The following is a 20,010-nucleotide window of genomic DNA, read 5'->3' as shown; positions in this document are numbered from 1 at the left end:
ACGCCTCCAACTCAATCATCAAGTTTGCAGACGACACTACAGTGGTAGGCTTGATTACCAACAACGACGAGACGGCCTACAGGGAGGAGGAGAAGGCCCTCAGAGTGTGGTGTCAGGAAAATAACCTCACACTCAACATCAACAAAACAAAGGAGATGATCGTGGACTTCAGGAAACAGCAGAGGGAGCACCCCCCCTATCCACATCGATGGGACAGTAGTGGAGAAGGTGGAAAATGTTAAGTTCCTCGGCGTACACATCACGGACATACTGAAATGGTCCACCCACACAGACAGTGTGATGAAGGCGCAACAGCGCCTCTTCAACCTCAGGAGGCTGAAGAAATTTGGCTTGTCACCAAAAACACACAAACTTTTACAGATGCACAATCGAGAGCATCCTGTCAGGCTGTATTACCGCCTGATACGGCAACTGCTCCACCCACAACCGCAAGGCTCTCCAAAGGGTAGTGAGGTCTGCACAACACATCACCGGGGGCAAAGTACCTGCCCTCCAGGACACCTACACCACCCGATGTCACAGGAAGGCCAAAAAAATCAAGGACAACAACCACCCGAGCCACTGCCTGTTCACCCCGCTATCATCCAGAAGGCGAGGTCAGTACAGGTACATCAAAGCTGGGACCGAGAGACTGAAAAATAGCTTCTATCTCAAGGCCATCAGACTGTTAAACAGCCATCACTAACATTGAGTGGCTGCTGCCAACATACTGACTGTCACAGCTGTTAGATGGAGCGGACCAATATGCAGCGTTTTCGTAGTTCCACATATTTATTTAACCAGTGAAATTGAATGCAACAATTAAACACTTCAAAATATACACAAAACAACAAACTGTGAAGCAGGAGGATCAAATACACTCACAACGAATAATCACCCACAAACACATGTGAAACAAACATCAACTTAAATAGGACCTCCAATTAGAGACAACGACAACCTGCTGCCTCTAATTGGAGGTCATGCCAAACAACACCAACATAGAAATGCAAAACTAGAAACTGAACATAGACATACAAAAACAGACAAACCCCCCCTGTCACGCCCTGACCTACTCCACCATAGAAAATAACCACTCACTATGGTCAGGACGTGACACTGACTCAAATCTATAGCCACTTTAATAACATGACAGTACCCCCCCCAAAGGTGCGGACTCCGATCGCGCCTAAAAAACAACACAACACAAAGGGAGGGTAGGGTGGGTGACAACTGTCTATGGCGGCGGCTTTGGTTCCGGGCGTGGTACCCCCACTGCCCACTGATCCCCCCGCTTCTGTATGTCCAGAGGAACCAGACCATGGATCCTCGCCGGATGCTTCGGACCACCAACCGCCGCTGAAAACTTTGGGCTAAAGACCACCGCTGAAGACTCGGGGCTGCAGGCCGCCGCTGAAGGCTCTGGGCTGCATGCCGCCAATGATGACTCGGGGCTGCATGCCGCCGCTGATGACTCGGGGCTGCATGCCGCCGCTGATGACTCGGGGCTGCATGCCGCCGCTGATGACTCGGGGCTGCATGCCGCCGCTGATGACTCGGGGCTGCATGCCGCCGCTGGAGGCTCGGGGCTGCATGCCGCCGCTGGAGGCTCGGGGCTGCATGCCGCCGCTGGAGGCTCGGGGCTGCAGACCGTCGCTGGAGGCTCGGGGCTGGGAGGCGTCGCTGGAGGCGTCGCTGGAGGCTCCGGATTGGGAGGCGTCGCTGGAGGCTCCGGATTGGGAGGCGTCGCTGGAGGCTCCGGACTGGGAGGCGTCGCTGGAGGCTCCGGACTGGGAGGCGTCGCTGGAGGCTCCGGACTGGGGAGGGAACACTGGGCCTTGGAGGCGCACTGGAGGTCTGCTTCGTGGGACTGGCATAGGAGGCGCCAGGCTAGTAACACGCACCTTCGGGCTAGTGCGGGGAGCAGGAACAGGACGTCCTGGGCTATGGTGGCGCACTGGAGGAAGAGTGCGCGGAGCAGGCACAGGGTACACTGGGTTTTGGAGGCGCACTGGAGGTCTGGAGTGCACGGCCTGCACAACCCGCCCTGGCTGGATGCTTAACTCCGCTTGATAACTGCGGGGTGCGGGCACAATTTGCACCGGCCTTTGAATGTGCCCTGACGACACAGTGTGCTTCACCGCAAAATACAGTGTCTGCTCCATCACTTGCTCCCCACAGTAAGCACGGGAAGTTGTCTCAGGACTCCATCCTGACTCTGCCCAACTCCCCTTGTGCCCCCCCCTAAAAAAAATTCGGGGCTGCCTCTCAGACTTGCCTTTCGATGCATATAGCGCCTCCAGGGTCCTTTACCATCCAAAATCTCCTCCCAAGTCCATTCCTCCAGTGTCACGATCTTCACCTTCATCTGAAGATATCTCAAAATCACTGTCAGAAAATGTGGACCAATACGCAGCGGATTGCGTGCTCAACATCATTTTTATTAACTATGATGTACACGGAAAACAATAAACACGAAATGACAGAGTGACAGTTTCACAGGCTATACAAATACTTACAGCAGTGCGAAATAAAACAACCCACAACCCCAAGAGAAAAACACACACCTAATATATGACTCCCAATCAGGAACAACGATATCCAGCTGTTCCTGATCGGGAGTCACAAGACTAACACAGAAACAGAACAACTAGAAACTACATAAAACACACAATTTCTGCCACGTCCTGACCAAATACTAAACAACTACTCCCTCTGCTGGTCAGGACGTGACATCCAAATACTTCTGCTGTTCCTTACCACGCTGCTTGGTCCTTCTTTGGTGGGTGATTCTGTCACAGCTGTTAGAAGGAGCGGACCAAGATGCAGCGTTTTCGTAGTTCCACATATTTATTTAACCAGTGAAACTGAATGCAACAATTAAACACTTCAAAATATACACAAAACAACAAACTGTGACGCAGGAGGATCAACTACACTCACAACGAATAATCACCCACAAACACATGTGAAACAAACATCAACTTAAATAGGACCTCCAATTAGAGACAACGACAACCTGCTGCCTCTAATTGGAGGTCATGCCAAACAACACCAACATAGAAATGCAAAACTAGAAACTGAACATAGACATACAAAAACAGACAAACCCCCCCTGTCACGCCCTGACCTACTCCACCATAGAAAATAACCACTCACTATGGTCAGGACGTGACACTGACTCAAATCTATAGCCACTTTAATAATAAAAAATTGGATGTAATAAATGTATCACTAGTCACTTTAAACAATGCCACTTTATATAATGTTTACATACCCTACATTACCGTTCGGCCATCGCTCATCCATATATTTATATGTACATATTCTTATTCATTCCTTTACACTTGTGTGTATAAGGTAGTTATTGTGAAATTGTTAGATTACTTTTTAGATATTACTGCATGGTCGGAAATGGAAGCACAAGCATTTCGCTACAGTCATATTAACATCTGCTAATCATGTGTATGTGACCAATAAAATTTGATTTGATTTCATCAATGCCGCGATTCAGAGATGGCAGAGGGCCAGATATGATGGGACTTTTGTTAGTGTCTAGCAGAGAGTCAATCAATTCTTTCAAATCCAGTTTAAACTTTTCAGAGCTGCCCTTTATAATGTCATTAAAACCCACATGGACAACGATAGAATCGATGTCCATGTCCTGGCGTAATACATTGGGGAGCAGCTTAGTAATGTGATTTACTCGAGCTCCGGGATAAGACATTGTTTTTGCACCAGGAACGGTCACATTTCTTACTATGGAGCTTCCCAGAATCACGGCTGGCGAGAAGGACGAGGAAATCCGCCCACTCCAACGCTTCTCAGGATTCGGAGAACTCTTTATGGACTGGCGAGACGCAGGATATGTTTGACTCAGAGAGCTGAAATTTAGCACACATGCTCAGGGATATGAGTCTAGCTAACCCACGCGATATCTCAGACACCACTGGCCTGATTTTGACAAAAAGTATGTGAATGATGCATCTTGCCATAGAGATCAGGCATTTACAAAATCACACTGATTGGCCCAAGGGGGACACTATTGTAATCAACTGTATGTACGTTAGTCACACACAATATCTCAGAGACCACTGGCCCGATTTTGACGAAACTTGGGTAGATGATGTGTCTTGCCATAGAGATCCATAATTTACTCATTTACACTGACTGGCCCAAGGGAGGGGCTGCATCAGTCGTGAAGGACGATATGTTTAGGCTATTGCCTTTTTTTAACATGGTTAATGATCAGTGTTGCCATGTTCGCGGTTTTGGGCTACTTTGAAAACTATGTTGGGTTTTTGGGCCACTTTTAAATTGCACCGCGCCAGCCATGACATGTATCTTTAAAAAAATCTATATTTCACTGTGATCTGCTGCTGCTGACTATCAGGCAGTGAGCAGGCTGTTACTGAGTGAGTGAGTGAGTGAGTGAGTGAGTGAGTGAGTGGTGGAGGGATGTGTGTGCTTTGAGAGGCAGCTGAGTCACGGAGACAGAACATCACGCCCCCATGTTGTGACAACTTCTTACAAGTTGTGAGTAGGCTATTTAGATTGGTCATTATGGAGACACCCTTTTTCCATAAAACATATTCACGCGCTAAACCTGATATAACGGCGACAAAGCATTGGAAAACGACTTTAGAAAACGACTTTAGGCGCACTAGAGCTCTTTAGATAAGTTCGCTCAGCGGTGGTTTAAAGTAAAATGAATTATACTGTTGACTTTTCTTATGGATAACAGTATTAAGCGAAGGCTTTTACTCATGCTCAGTTTTAGGGTCTGGAGCGCTGCTCAATTTGAAATGGATGTTATGGAACTCCTTGTGCTTGTGTTATGGGAAAAAATGGACAATGAACATGACATTAAATGTGGAGAATGATAGGCTACATTTGCATCTGTTGGCCATCAAGTAGTTGATATGCCATTGTAGGCTACTGTAGCCTACCATTTGATACAATAAGTACAGTATGTTGAAATGACGATATCACGGAAGTTATTGCAAATCAATTTGTGCCACTTGTGTAGTCTACCCGGAGCTGCCAAATGGATTGAATAAATAGCCTATAAACTCAGTTTGTTGTTGTTGCCTTGTGTAATTATGCAATTATTAACGGCCATGTTTAGTTAATTAAATTGGAAGTTAACAATTGTGATCATGGCCACAGCTCTATTGCAAATGTATCATTCTCCACATTTAATGTTCGTTTCATTGTTGAATTTTCCCTCCAGAGTGGCGCAGCGGTCTAAGGCACTTCAGCTCAGTTGCTAGAGGCGTCACTGCAGACCCTTGTTCGATTCCAGGCTGTATCCCAATCTGCTGTGATTGGGAGTCCCATATGGTGGCGCACAATTGTCCCAGCGTTGTCCGTCATTATAAATAAGAATGTGTTCTTAATTAAATAAAATAGATGTTGGGCTATATATCAGACACCTCTGGTCCAATTTAGCCGAAACTTGAGATCCGACATTTAAAAACCTACACTGATAAGCCCAATTGGGGGCGCTACAGTAATCAACTAAAATTCCAAACTTTGAACGAGTATATCTCCTGTCCCGTTGGTGCTTGAATTGATTTCACTAATTGGCCCAAATGGGGGCCCTGCATCATTCGTGGGGGACAACATGTTTACTGTTGACTTGTATTGGATTTTAGTTGTATGTGACAATAAGACAAATCGAGAGTTTGGGAGACTTCACGGATCTAATGAAGTTAGTTAGATTGAAGTTCCTTGTCTCTTCCGCTCTGGAAGTTATTCGTCTACCTACCATAAATACAATACCAAAAGTTTTGCGCACTAAAGCTTGGCGTTACGGTAGTCTTATGGCGAGGTGTTCAAGCACAACAGACGTACGTCTAAAACCCGCTGAAATTCAAAGTAGGAAAGGCGTCGAATAAACAAAGTCGTTTGAATCTTCACTGCAATGTATGCCCAGACGTGACTTGTTTGCCACACACTGACACTTCTGTTAACGTAAGAGGATGTTATATCCTACACATTTTAGCTAACGTTAAGTCGTTTCAGCCACCTCCGTTAGCTAACCCTAGATAGCTAGCAGCAGTATGCAGCAGGCTCGTAGCTGAACCTGCTGCTGGGTAAATCAGATAGTTAGCTAATTTGCATAATCGATAGCTAGCTAGGCACTGCACTTCATTTGGTGTTTATTTTATAGGAGCATGGATAGTAAACATCGAAGTGGGTTGTCGACAGCTTTGAAGAGACAGAGAGACCCTCTGTCTGACACAGAGGACAATGTCCCCTCGTCAGGTGAGTGTGTTGTCTGTGTAACTAACAAACACCTAACTAACAGTGCAGTGTTGGGGCATAGCCGTTATTATGAACGTCCTTATCCTGTCTTAGAGGTCAATGATGTTCAGAAGAGGCGTCGCTTGAAGTTGTTGGGCGAGGAGAACGTCAGCCCAAACAAGAGTTCTTCATCAAGAGACCACCTCTGCTGTGCAGAGCTGGAGGTGAAGCCAGACACCCCTGCTCTCTGCTCTGTCCGCTCCAGAGTACAGCAACTAACCCAGAGACGTGAGGGTAAGATAAGATATGCTGCTGCTAATCTCTTTATTTATATTATCTATCCTGATTGCCTAGTCACTTTTACCCATACCTACATGTACATATTACCTGAACTATCTACTTGTAAACTCAGCAAAAAAAAGAAATGTCCTCTCACTGTCAACTGTGTTTATTTTCAGCAAACTTAACATGTGTAAACATTTGTATGAACATAACAAGATTCAACAACTGAGACATAAACTGGACATGTGATTAACAGAAATGGAATAATGTGTCCCTGAACAAAGGGGGGGGGGGGGGTCTAAATCAAAAGTAACAGTCAGTATCTGGTGTGGCCACCAGCTGCATTAAGTACTGCAATGCATCTCCTCATTGACTGCACCAGATTTGCCAGTTCTTGCTGTGAGATGTTACCCCACTCTTCCTCCAAGGCTCCTGCAAGTTTCTGGGCATTTCTGGGGGGAATGGCCCTAGCCCTCACCCTCCGATCCAACAGGTCCCAGACGTGCTCAATGGGATTGAGATCTGGGCTCTTCGCTGGCCATGGCAGAACACTGACATTCCTGTCTTGCAGGAAATCACGCACAGAACGAGCAGTATGGCTGGTGGCATTATCATGCTGGAGGGTCATGTCAGGATGAGCCTGCAGGAAGGCTACCACATGAGGGAGGAGGATGTCTTCCCTGTAACGCACAGCATTGAGATTGCCTGCATTGACAACAAGCTCAGTCCGATGATGCTGTGACACACCGCCCCAGACCATGACGGACCCTCCACCTCTAAATCGATCCCGCTCCAGAGTACAGGCCGATAAACGTGAAACCGACCCTCACCCCCTGGTGAGACAAAACCGCGACTCGACAGTGAAGAGCGCTTTTTGCCAATCCTGTCTGGTCCAGTGGCGGTGGGTTTGTGCCCATAGGCGACGTTGTTGCCGGTGATGTCTGAGGACCTGCCTTACAACAGGCCTACAAGCCCTCAGTCCAGCCTCTGTCAGCCTATTGCGGACAGTCTGAGCACTGATGGAGGGATTGTGCGTTTCTGGTGTAACTCGGGCAGTTGTTGTTGCCATCCTGTACCTGTCCCGCAGGTGTGAGGTTCGGATGTACCGATCCTGTGCAGGTGTTGTTACACGTGGTCTGCCACTGCGAGGACGATCAGCAGTCCGTCCTGTCTCCCTGTAGCGCTGTCTTAGGCGTCTCACAGTACGGACATTGCAATTTATTGCACTGGCCACATCTGCAGTCCTCATGCCTCCTTGCAGTGTGCCTAAGACACGTTCACGCAGATAAGCAGGGACCCTGGGCAGCTATTTTTTGTGTTTTTCAGAGTCAGTAGAAAGGCCTCTTCAGTGTCCTAAGTTTTCATAACTGTGACCTTAATTGCCTACTGCCTGTAAGCTGTTAATGTCTTAATGACTGTTCCACAGGTGCATGTTCATTAAGTGTTTATGGTTCATTGAACAAGCATTGGAAACAGTGTTTAAACCCTTTACAATGAAGATCTGTGAAGTTATTTGGATTTTTACGAATTATCTTTGAAAGACAGGGTCCTGAAAAAGGGATGTTTATGTCGCCCAATAATGGACTAAAGGAGCCTTACTCCTTATAGCTCAAGGACCTTGCATGTTCTGTTTAAAGGCGAACTGGCTCTGGCAGCCAAAATGGCCAAACACTCCATCTAAACGTGAATCAATTCTCAAATGTGGTATGGTTCTGAAAACTTAAATCCCTCTATTTTAATATCACTTCAAAATTTCACAAATGCAAAGTACACAGTTACTGTACAGTGTTTTAATAGTTGCAGTATTTTTCAGTGACAACATGTTTCTGTCGTTCGACTTCCGGATTTACACACAGGTGTTCGGAGATGCACATAGCTAATTTGCACAGGTAGTCCACTCTGTTTTCTGTCTGTTTTCCTGTAAACAAACACTGTAACATGAAACATATGGCTGCGTGGGAACCCTGACCCTATAAAGGTGTATCAATTTAACCTTTTGTTATTTGAAGATTATTTCTTGCCGATATGAAAGAAAAGGTCAAAGTGCTTCAACAACCATACAGCAAGCAATGCATTTTAATGTTCAGACCAAGCGTTGGGAGTCTTATAAAACTTCCCTGTACAGAAAACACATTCTTCCATTGACTTATGTAATGGTACTGAGAGTCATCATGATCAAGGGCTATCCTTGTATTATAGCCTCTTTATTGATATTCATTGTGTTACTATTTTCTGTTTAGAAATTTTTTTTGTACTTTTTAACTCTGCATTGTTGTATTTGGAGCATGTGACCAAGTTTGATTTGATAACTCTCCCTCCTAAAATAACCTACTTGCAATACTTAGATCTGTAGTCATGGAGAAACAGTGACCAACGGTAGTTGTTTTGTTTGTAGGAGGGCCTCTACTGGCTCCGAGATGCCTGTCTGATCCAGGGTCTGGGGTACCATCCATTATAATCCAGGAAGGGTTCAAAGAGAACCATCTTATTGGTGAGTAATCTTACACATTCACCTTTAATGCTTCTTTACACAGTGTGCCACACTCACTTGCCAATGTAAAGACTGAATCATTATCAGTCATTGAATGTGAGGGAGAACACTTGTCTGCTCTGAGATTGTTGTATGATAGGAGCATCTGGTCTGTTTTTCAGGTGAGGCAGAATTCAGCTCACGGGTGGAGCGGTTTAACGCCCCCACCACCCGTCCGGCCAGCCCTCTGCCAGGAAACTGCTGCCCCCGTACCCTCTCCAACGCCGTTACCAACTTACAGCTTAAACTTGAGGACAGTGAAACACCCAGCTCCAAGCAAGCCTCCTACATACGCCAGGTCTGTGCCACTCACACACACACTTCAGGCAGTGAAGTAAGATTTTCAATGTGGTTTGTGTGCTCACCAACTCTCTTGAGAATAGCAGGAGCTTATCTAGAGGTATGCAATGCTGAAATGTTGATATTACACAATTGTTCAGATTCCTGGGAAGTGTCTGTCTAAAGGCTTCTATTTGTCTGACCAATCAGGAAAGGGAGGAGGAGCTGCGTCTCTTGAGGTCCCAGCCAATCGCAGAGAATGTCTTTCTAAAGCAAACATACTCTGATTCCTCACTGACTGAGGTAAGTTTGGTGTTACCCTCCCCTTGTGTCTGGTAATGGAATATTGTTCTTAAGGGTTATGTTTGTGGCTCTTTGGTTGAGCTCAAGTACTCGGTTCCTGATAGAACAATGGTATTTGTTGTGAGATCATTAGAGGGTGACCCCACCCGTCTCCTCATCCTCCCCTCGGATGATGGTTGGCTATAGCAGGAGACTGCAGTGGCCACCGTTCCAACCATGGAATGTGAGTTTACATATATGGACATTGGACTGGGTGTAACTAGTTCTGCGGAGAAACCGGGGTGTCTCAATGTCACAGGTGTCACTGACCATCATTGTCCTCTTCAAAGTCATGTGAATGGTAATCGGGTATAGGGTTCACCTGGTCCTTCACATAGTGGCACAGTACCTTTTTGTAATATGTGTATTACAAAAGGCTGCATAGATGTGTGCATGAGAGGAACAAAGGTGCTTGCTTGTATTTTGGCCTGAGCTATAAAAAAAAAAAAATGTTTTGTCCAGCAGGCAGACCTCAATGTGACTGGTGATGAGACTCTCTGGGTGAAGGATGGCAGCTTTACCGAGACTTCTGTCACTGCTAAGATCCATGGAGTGGAGCTTCCGATCCAAGACATTGGTAAGACACTGCAAGAGGAGAAGTCAATGTATTACAGATGAAGAGCTTGGAGACACTTTAACGGTATATGTTGAAAAAAATCTAACTGTTCCTGTTAGTCAATCTGAGTTTTGTGCAAATGTCAGTGTAGAAGAGAGGTGTGAGATTGATTATACAACAGGTGATGAGAGCCTCAGTTTACAACATGGATGTCCCACCACAAGAGGTGGAGGAGACGAATGACAGAGGAGGCGGAGTGCACTCTGGACATTTGTCAGGGAAATGCTCTGCCAGATAAACGACATGAGGCAGCAGAGGGTCCTGTAGTGAAAGAGCAGGACAAGGCAGAGTCTTCTGCTAGTAACAAGCAGGAGGAAAGAGGTTCAGTCCTTAGTGAGAAGCAGAGGGGTGTGAAGTTCTATATAGGTGAACAGTTGGATGATGAGTTCCATTCCCTTTTAGATGATAAGCAAGTGTCAATGGAGGTAGGGTCCACGATAGAGGAAGAGAAGGGGAAGATGAAGTCCCCACTAGTTGAAGAGATGGGGTACTTTGTAGGTGAGGAGCAGATGGAAGTGGGGTCCCCACTAGAGAAGGTTGGGTTCCCATTATGTCAGGAGCAAGAGAAGATGGAATCTTCTGGATTTGAAGAACGAGGGAAGCCAGAAAGTCTTGTAGATGAGGTCCAGGGTGTGGCGTCTGCTGAAGTTGAAAACCAGGGGAGGGGGGTTCTGTTTTGGGTCATAAGCAGGGGTTGACCACAAACTCATCAAACAGGGAACAGGAAGACTGAGCTGCATACAAATGAGGAACAGACTTGTGAACTGCAGTCAGAGGCAAAAGAGCTAAAGAAATTCACCTTTACTCTGGAGCCAGAAATGATCAATGACTAGGCCCTGTGTGAGCTGGACTCCTCATCTAGCTGAAGAAGAGAGAGTATGTCAGGTGAGACAAATGTGGTCTAGGGCTGTTGGCACAAGTTGGTGAGGTGATAAATAAACAATTTGGGTTCTTACAGTGATTTTAGAAAGTATATTCATACCCCTTGACTTATTCCACATTGTTGTTACAGCCTGAATTCAAAATGGATGAAATAGATTTTTTTCCTCGAACCCATCTACACACACACTACTCCATAATGACAACGTGAAAATATGTTTAGTCATTTTTGCACATTATTGAAAATTAAATACAGAAATATATCATTTAGATAAGTATTCACACCCCTGAATCAATACTTTGTAGATGCACCTTTGGCAGCGATTACAGCTGTGAGTGTTTCTGGGCAAGTCTCTAAGAGCTTTCCACACCTGGATTGTGTAACATATTATCTTCAAAATTCTTCATGCTCTGTCAAATTGGTTCTTAATCATTGCTAAACAATCATTTTCAGGCCTTGCCATAGATTTTTAAGCAGATTTCAGTCCAAACTAACTAGCCAGCCACTCAGGAACATTCACTGTCTTAGTAGTAAGCAACTCCAGTGTAGATATGTGTTTTAGGTTATTGTCCTGCTGAAAGCTGAATTAATCTCCCAGTGTCTGCCTCAAACAAAACACGTATTCAGGACAAAGTTAATTGCTTTGCCACATTTTGTGCACTATTACTTTAGTGCCTTGTTGCAAACAGGATGCATGTTTTTGAATATTTGTATTCTGTATAGGCTTCCTTTTCGCTCTGTCAATTAGGTTAGTATTGTGGAGTAACTACAATGTTGTTGATCCATCCTCAGTTTTCTCCTATCAAGCCATTAAACTCTTAACTGTCACCATTGGTTTCATGGTGAAATCTGAGCAGTTTCCTTGCTCTCCAGCAACTGAGTTAGGAAGGACACCTGTGTGTATTGATACACCATCCAAAGTGTAATTAATAACTTCACCATGCTCAAAGGGATATTCAATGTCTGCTTTTTTTATTTTTACCCATCTACCAATAGGTGCTCTTTGCGAGGCATTGGAAAACCTCCCAGGTCTTTGGTTGAATCTGTGTTTGAAATTAATTTCTTGACTGAGAGACCTTACAATTATCTGTGTCTGTGGGGTACAGAGATGAGGTAGTCATTCAATTTTTTTTTAAACATTATCGCAAACTTGTTAAGCACATTTTTAGGCTTGCCATAAAAGGGGTTGAGTACCTATTGACTCAAGACATTTGAGCTTTAAATTTGTTAATAATTTGTAATCATGTTGAAAAACCATAATTCCACTTTGAGATTAAGGGGTATTGTGAGTAGGCCAGTGACACACAATCTCAATTGAATCCAATTTAAATTCAGTCTGCCTGTAACAACAAAATGTGGAAAAAGTCTAGGGGTGCGAATACTGTCTGAAGGCACTGTACATGCAGTCGCTTACACACCTGGGTTATAAAGATACTGGTCATATTTTACTGTCTGCAGTGCACTCCATTCTAAACAATCGGTTCAATGGGTCACTGCCACCACCTGTCATAATTTTTTACACTGAACAACCAAATAATGAGCCATTTGAAATATTTGTTACAAGTTGGATAACCAGGTCCCAGACATACTACAGCAATAGTTTGTTTGAATGTTAACTTACTGCATATGGGGATTTATCCACAGAGGCTGAGCTGAGCTCTCAAGATGAAACCAACACTGCTGAGATGATTGACCTGATGTTTAAGGACATACTGGAGGCTGCTGCCCAGGGAAGGGAGGAGGAGGAGGGCACTGAGGATTATGACACTGGCATAGCCACAGTGATGCGCAGAAAGGAGAAAACGGACACAGAGTTGGACAAGGAGAAAGCTGAGGAGGGTGAAGACCTGGAAGAGACCAGGGAACTGGACTCCAGTGCAGATGAGCTGCTGACCCTCCCACCTATCTGCATCCTCTCTCCTCTCAGCAGGTCTGTGGAAGCTGTGGTGACTCCAATGGTAAGGCTCTGCAGACAGACAGGGTCACCAGGGTCACCTTGTTCAATCTGATTCTGAAAGTGTTGCCCTGCGGTTTCAAAGCTTTGAGTGTTTTACACTTCCAAATTGACATCTAAGTGTTTTAATATCCCTGCAGAGACTTGCAGCTAGTCAGCCAGCCACCCCACCATCCCTACCGCTGACTCCTGAGGAGCTGACCACTCCCCCTGCTGTCAGTGTCCCTCTCTACAGGTGAGTCATCATGTCCTCTACACCAGGGTATCCAAAACTCTGTCCTGCACGCTGACAGGGTCGCCGGTTGTACGGTGTTTCCTCCGACACGTTGGTGCGGCTGGCTTCCGGGTTAAGCAAGCAGTGTGTCAGGAAGCAGTGCGGCTTGGTGGGGTTGTGTTTCGGGGGACGCGCGGGTCTTGACCTTCGCCTCTCCTGAGTCTGTACAGGAGTTGCAGTGATGGGACAAGACTGTAACTACCAATTGACTATCAAGAAATTGGGGTAAAAAGTGCAACAACAAAAATGATTGGCTTGTGATTTCTACCTGTGACTGATGACTCCAATGTGTTTTGTCATTGATAGATTGACAGCATCGATGCCTACCGTACCCAGAAGCAGAGCACCAAGCCAGCTATTCAGAGTGTAACCCCAGGGTTGCAGAGGCGTGCGGCTGAGAAGTCCCGCCCCCAGCAAACTGTCAACACCAAGGACAGGATCATGGTCTGTAGTACAACTTGGAGCGGTTGAGTCTAGTGTGTCTTCTGTGTTATGGAGCGAGACTACCAGTGTAGCATATTATCCAAAACGTTCCTTTATGTGAAGGCATTGACAAATGTACCACATGGATAACATAACTATGCCTCTGACACTGTAAAGAAATATTATTTAAATGATTATGGCTGGGTGGAGTGAATATCCTGTAGTGCTGTGATTGGTCAGGTTCTGAATGAGGAGGCTGCCAAGCTGCAGACGGTCATCAATCAGACTTTGCAGGCCCTGAGCTGCTGCACTGATGAGGACCACGGCAGGGGTTCCCTAGAGGAGGCCGAGGCTGAGAAACTACTGCTCGTCTCATGTGAGTCGCCGCTGGTCATATCCACCTTCTAGTGCCATGATTCCAGTTTTTCCATCTGCTCAGTTAGTTTCTACACAAACTCTATCTCTGTCCTATGGTTATTCCTGTCCTTTCCCTCCCAAATCCTTCTATTCTGGAGTGAATGATGAACCTCTTGATTAGTCTCCATTGTATTGTAATCTGACTGTCCCCTCTCTCTCTGTGTCAGGTGAGAAGCGGGCGGCCATGCTGGCTGAGGTGTCCAGACTGAGGGAGAGGGGGGTCTCAGGGGAGTTAGAGGATGCTGAGGGGGACTCCAGCATGTCCCAGCAGCCCTGCAGGGGCACCGTCAGCATCAACAGTGTCCAGCTACCTCTCAAGGTGGAGTTTGTCTGCTCAGCCCGCACACAAACAGGTACCTACCATCCGATAGGCTACGCATGTTGTCACCTTTATAATGTAAAGTTTATTTTGAATCTGCCAGCTGCAGAGGTTAGTTGTTTGCCTCTTCATTTAGGTTAAATGCACAAAACGGTATAGTCCAATTCATGGTCAGCTCAAGACACCATACCAGATGGTTAATGAACAACTAATCTAATATTTCTTTCCTCCCTAAAGGTCGTCCAACTCACTATTTCTTTGTCCTGATTCGCTATGGACCCTGCAACATTGTTGCGACCCCGTTGGCCACTGCAGCGGACGCCCAGAATGGAGATACCATCTCCTTCCCCACCTCGATCACCCTGTGAGTCCCGCCACTGGTTCCACATATGGAGGAAGTTATTAGTTAGGAGTAAAGGTGACAACTCGATTGACGCTCTATACAGTAGGGGGCTGTTTGTTCACTATTTGCTTGCTGTCGGCGCGTGTGTTATAGAGACTACCCGCCGGTGGACGACTGATAGCCATCATTTTGGCCCATTTCAACATGTAGAATCAGTTTGCAAATTACGGCCTACCGGTCTGTCCGTGCCTTGAAGGAGATGCTTATGTAATGTCTACTGTATTACTGCTGAAATAGCTGTCACCCCTCGTCTGTCCAAGTCTTTCTGATTCTGTACTGTGTCCCTTCAGGGAGGACATTCACTCCAACTTTGAGATTGATGTGGAGGTCTACAGCCTGGTGAGATGGAACGTATTACTGAATGTGTCACCTAAAACGGGTCTATTAGTAAATCTTTACAATAAAGGGTCAATGATGAGAAAGGTGTTAATAGGTTGTATGTATTATTTCCAAACGGTCTTCTATTACTCAGTCCCACACCTCAGGTAACACCTGTGATGTGGATCTCCGCAGCTCCTCCAGATCAAGGGTGAGTGAGCTAATCTTCTGATTTAAGAAATTCTGCCCAATGTTCTATAGATTACAATGAAGTATTATACACGAGTGTTCTGCACGAAAGCAAATTTCTGATCTTACGACGTTCTTCTTTAAGATCACCCCAAGGAAGCTTCTAAGCACCATAAAGGTGAGTGATTGGCTTTCTTATCTGCCTAGTACTTGAAATGTCCCACTCACTGTGTATGTATCTGCATGACCCTTTTCAATGAAATGCTGTATATGTTAGGACACTATTGATCTGGGATATCAGAGAGTACATATTTGATCAGTAAGAGTGCAGAAAGGCACACATGCATTTCATTTGGAACAGAGATGGATAGGCACCAACCCTTTTTCCTTACCTGTTACACATTTCTCATCTGAAAATGTTTTCTTGTTGCTTTTCAACAGAGATCCAACCACAGTGTGACATGTAAGTATTATTGTCCCGGTTGCATATTATCTGAAGATAACATTCATCCTGAGTGGTGGCAGTTTTTGATTTGGATCAAATCAACCGCCCACAGCTTCTACCATGCCAGCCCTGAACACCCGGCGCACCAGCCACTTCGCTCTGGTTGGTTCTCACAAGATCTCCCTGGCCTCCCTGGGCCAGAGCAAGTTCCCCCTGGACAAGGTAGACTCACCTCACCTGGCTGCACGTCACAGTCAGACCTGCTGCAGTGCTCCAGCCTGGATGATTGTGTATCGGATATTTTTACTGCAGTATGGGAAGATGTGGGGATTGATGTTTTTGTCACTGCATTCCATGGTTTTATCTTGTCCTTTTTTATTTTGAACCACCTGATTGCCAGCTTGTTTCACTCACTGTCACTTGAGGATGTGGGTTACCATTTGATTGAATCTGTCATGTCACATTTCAGATTTTTCCACCCATTTTAATTCTTTCAGTTGCGATATACAGATCGGAATGGTTGTCATTTCCTCACATGACTTTTGTTTTTGGTTTAAAATTTTCCAGTGTCTGGGTGGGGATCACTGGTGATGTAACCTTTACCACCCCCTGTGCTGTCTCTCCACTTGTGCACAGATAAAGTTTGAAGGCAAAATCAGGAGACTCCTGGGAGATGAGTTTCAGGAAAAGGTTTAGCTCTCACTTTTTCTCTTTTCTCTTTGCTTTTCCATTTGACTCCTTTCATGCCTCTGAGTGTGTAGCCAGCAACCAATAATTAGTCTTAGCTACACTGGCTTCAATATCAGTGATGGCGTACTCTATAGGTAGATGTGTGTAGAAATAAATGTATGTTCCTATGACTTAGAGCAAAATACAATCATTGCATATTGCTTTCCACTGCATGTTTTGTTTACCTCCCTAGCTAGATGAACTATTACAAGCAGCACAACCCTGGCATCCATGTCCTGCTAGTTCCCCCTCCTCTCTACACAGGTGCCCTTCCTATCTCCACTAGAGGGAAACATCTACCTGCGATTAGACAGCGCGAGCCACTCTAACGTCCAACACCAGGGCATCCTTGTGAGTTACTGTTTTGTTTCATTGGGATCTCTGCTGTGAATTATCCTGCTCCTGTCCTCTATACTTTCTTTACGGTATTTCATCTTCCACCCACCCCTTCTTTCTCCCTTCTCCTTCCATTCAGACAATGTTTGAGGTGGTGAAGGGATTTGGAGCTTGGCATCGACGCTTCTTTGTCCTGGAGGGAAACCACATGTCCTATTGGAACCACCCCAGTGACCAGGGCAGCAAGGTGGGCATTGAATTGACATATGACTATAGACTGGAGCTCTTGGTTCTATTTCTCATAGACCAAGTTACACCCTGACTTGATATTTCTTAAGGTCATTGAACTCTTAAAAATATTCTGTTATTCCCTCTACTGTTCTGTCTGTTGTGCTTGCAGGCAGCAGAAGGCAGCATCTCTTTGTTTAGTTCCTCTAGTCAAAGTGTGAAGCCAGTGAAGAGGGACTCCTGTGCTCGCGCTTATACTTTTGATCTGGTCAGTGGCATCCAGACTGCACAACAGGATGACCAGCGTGCTCTGGCCAAGTAAGATGATATTTCATAGTTGTCTAGCATGAACTGTAAAGTAACAACTACTCACATGATACAAGCAAATTACCATTCCTTGACAACAAGTGGTCATGAATGTCTTCAATATGAATGTTTTGTGAATGACAGATCCTGCTAAAGTAAGCCTATCTGTGTGTGTCATAGACAGTGGTGTATCTTTATAGATCTAGCATGACATTTCAGTATTCTCATTAAGTGTTTAATCCAATCTCTGTTCCATGATCTCTCTGTTCTTCAGGTGCTGGTTCTCAGCAGATACGCGGGAGGATCGAGGGGACTGGATGGAGAAGCTGAACCAGGTTCTCCTGGACCTGCATACCTGGACTCACCGAGCCCTGAACCATGCTGGAGCACAGCCCAACACTCGGGCCAGCAGTGGGAACATAAGGGAGAGCAGTCTGTAACACACTATTATATAATGCTATGCTATATCTTTATATATCTCTCTCTCTATATCTTTATATATATCTTTATGGATTCTTATAATTACCATTGGGAGGTTATTTTATACGTGGTGATATTTTTGCCTTAGATTTGTCACTTTGAATAGCTCTTTGAAATAGAGCTCCATCTTGTGGTCTATTAGCATTATATACTATTTAACTGAGCTTGAAGTGGATAATTAACTACATCCATATAATCTAGAAACACTACTGAATAAGTATCAAAGCTAGTGCAGAAGAGCCCTAACACTAAACGGATGATTAGTCCAATAGTGTAGTTATAATTCTGATAAGCCAAACACTACAAAGCATGACATGGCTACTGGACAACATTATTTCAGTACTACAGCATTGCTGTAATACCCTCTAAAGTGTGGAAATATGTCTCTCAGAAATAATATAGTCTACCTAAAAGATATAAATACCTAATCTAAAAACTCATTAATTTAGTGATTTAAGTAGAATTGCAGTGCAAGTTGAGTTATAGTATTGTACTTGACAACCTGCTTCGAGGTTGAAAATACTGACCGTTTATGAGTTCCTTCATTCAAAATCTAGTGCTGTGTTATGCATAACACAACAGGGGTCAGACCACAAAGATGGCAGCTACCCAGGCAAGGCAAAGGAGAGTATAGAATGATGTACGTCCGAAGGAGATGTTCAGTATAATGTTAGTGCCTCATCTGATGATAAATCCCAGTAGGACCCTAAAGGGACATGATGAATGTAGCTGCTGTCTGTAGACTCTGTAGTTAACCTATTCCCCTTCCCCTTGATGTATTTGCTGTCAATCTGTCATTCTCTTTTTGTATGTGGATGTAATCAGCTACCTGTCAACATTCTTATATGCAGTTGATTTGATGAAGTAAATAATAAAAATGTCTCTAATAGTGTACATTATCTGATGAATTTGTTTTATGTCCCTGCAGTTTGCGTGGCATTTTGTTGTTCAAAGCCCCATGGGCTCAAATATAGCATTTATTGTCCGCAAAGTCTTTAAAGCTGACACACACAATGCAGTGTGACCTTAATGACCAATATTTCTCTATTTTAATATAGTGATGGCAATATTACAATATGAAAGAGCTAGCCATTGGCTGTGTTTATGACAGTTAAGTATTAAAGGCACAATGCAGCAGTTTGTATCTCAATTTCTATAAAATAATTTCTGGGTTACAATGAAGTAACTTACTGTGATTGTTTTCAATTGAATTGGCCAAAAATAAACAAAATAGCTTCTTAGCAAAGAGTAATTTTTCAAGCAAGAATTTTGCTAGGACTATGGGAGTGGCAAGAAGGTTTGCAACTCTTATTGGTCTATTTTAAGCAATAAGGCCCGAGGGGATGTGGTATATGACCAATATACCACGGCTAAGGGCTGTTCGAAGGCACAACACGGAGTATCTGGACACAGCCCTTAGCCGTGGTATATTGGCCATATATCACAAACCCCCAGGGTGCCTTATTGCTATTATAAACTGGTTACCAACGTAATTAGAGCAGTAAAAATATGTTTTTGTCATACCCGTGGTATACGGTCTCATATACCATGGCTGTCAGCCATTCGGCATTCAGAGCTCGAACCACCCAGTTTACATAAACTGGTTTGACACCTGGTGATGTCACCAGGCAGGCAAAAAACCCGTCCCACCAAAACAGCCTGAAATTTCGGGCAGGCTTTTCAAACAACGCCTACACTAAAAGGGCATTAAAATCTAATTTAACAGTATTATTCCAACCTCCTAGTGTGGAAATGTGTATATTAAACAGGATAATTACATTTATGACTGCACTGGGCCTTTAAGTGAATGGGATTGGAGTGGAGCAGGAACTCAGCCCAGGTCAGGAATGCCAGACAGGAAGTACTCCCTGTGTTTGGTTTACTACTACAGAAATAGACTTCCTGTTCCCTTGAGCCCCTCTGGGTGGAGGTGGGGCTGTTCTCAGCTCAAGGTGATGACAGTGAAGGAGTGGCGCAGGGGTACACATCTGTACAGACCACGCCTCAAAGT

The 20,010-nt window shown here is 44.8% G+C and overlaps 1 protein-coding gene across 1 annotated transcript; it reads left to right on the top strand.

The window, feature by feature from the left end:
• The first annotated feature begins 10,477 nt into the window (after nt 1-10,477).
• LOC106573654 (anillin) lies at nt 10,478-18,898 on the top strand. The gene is made up of 17 exons (XM_082962391.1): nt 10,478-10,928; nt 12,823-13,136; nt 13,273-13,347; nt 13,713-13,850; nt 14,070-14,205; nt 14,414-14,599; nt 14,803-14,929; nt 15,259-15,307; nt 15,441-15,497; nt 15,621-15,653; nt 15,917-15,938; nt 16,033-16,142; nt 16,557-16,610; nt 16,914-17,000; nt 17,125-17,232; nt 17,386-17,531; nt 17,794-18,898. The coding sequence occupies exons 1-17, from the start codon at nt 10,478-10,480 to the stop codon at nt 17,957-17,959; spliced, it is 2,259 nt and encodes a 752-aa protein (XP_082818517.1). The 3' UTR covers nt 17,960-18,898.
• Nucleotides 18,899-20,010: the final 1,112 nt, after the last annotated feature.

Source organism: Salmo salar, chromosome 16 (genome assembly GCF_965601325.2).
Source record: "Salmo salar chromosome 16, fSalSal1, whole genome shotgun sequence".
Classification (NCBI taxonomy): Eukaryota; Metazoa; Chordata; class Actinopteri; order Salmoniformes; family Salmonidae; genus Salmo; species Salmo salar.
The sequence above is the reverse complement of the archived record's forward strand: the minus strand, read 5'-3'. Positions and strand labels throughout refer to the sequence as shown.

What these genes read in the sequence shown, in the direction of transcription:
- LOC106573654 (XM_082962391.1), top strand. Translation starts at nt 10,478, where the DNA reads ATGACAGAGGAGGCGGAGTGCACTCTGGACATTTGTCAGGGAAATGCT. An exon ending in GAGATGAGTTTCAGGAAAAG is followed by an intron (nt 16,611 to 16,913) that starts GTTTAGCTCTCA and finishes CTCTCTACACAG; the next exon opens with GTGCCCTTCCTATCTCCACT. An exon ending in TCCAACACCAGGGCATCCTT is followed by an intron (nt 17,001 to 17,124) that starts GTGAGTTACTGT and finishes CCTTCCATTCAG; the next exon opens with ACAATGTTTGAGGTGGTGAA.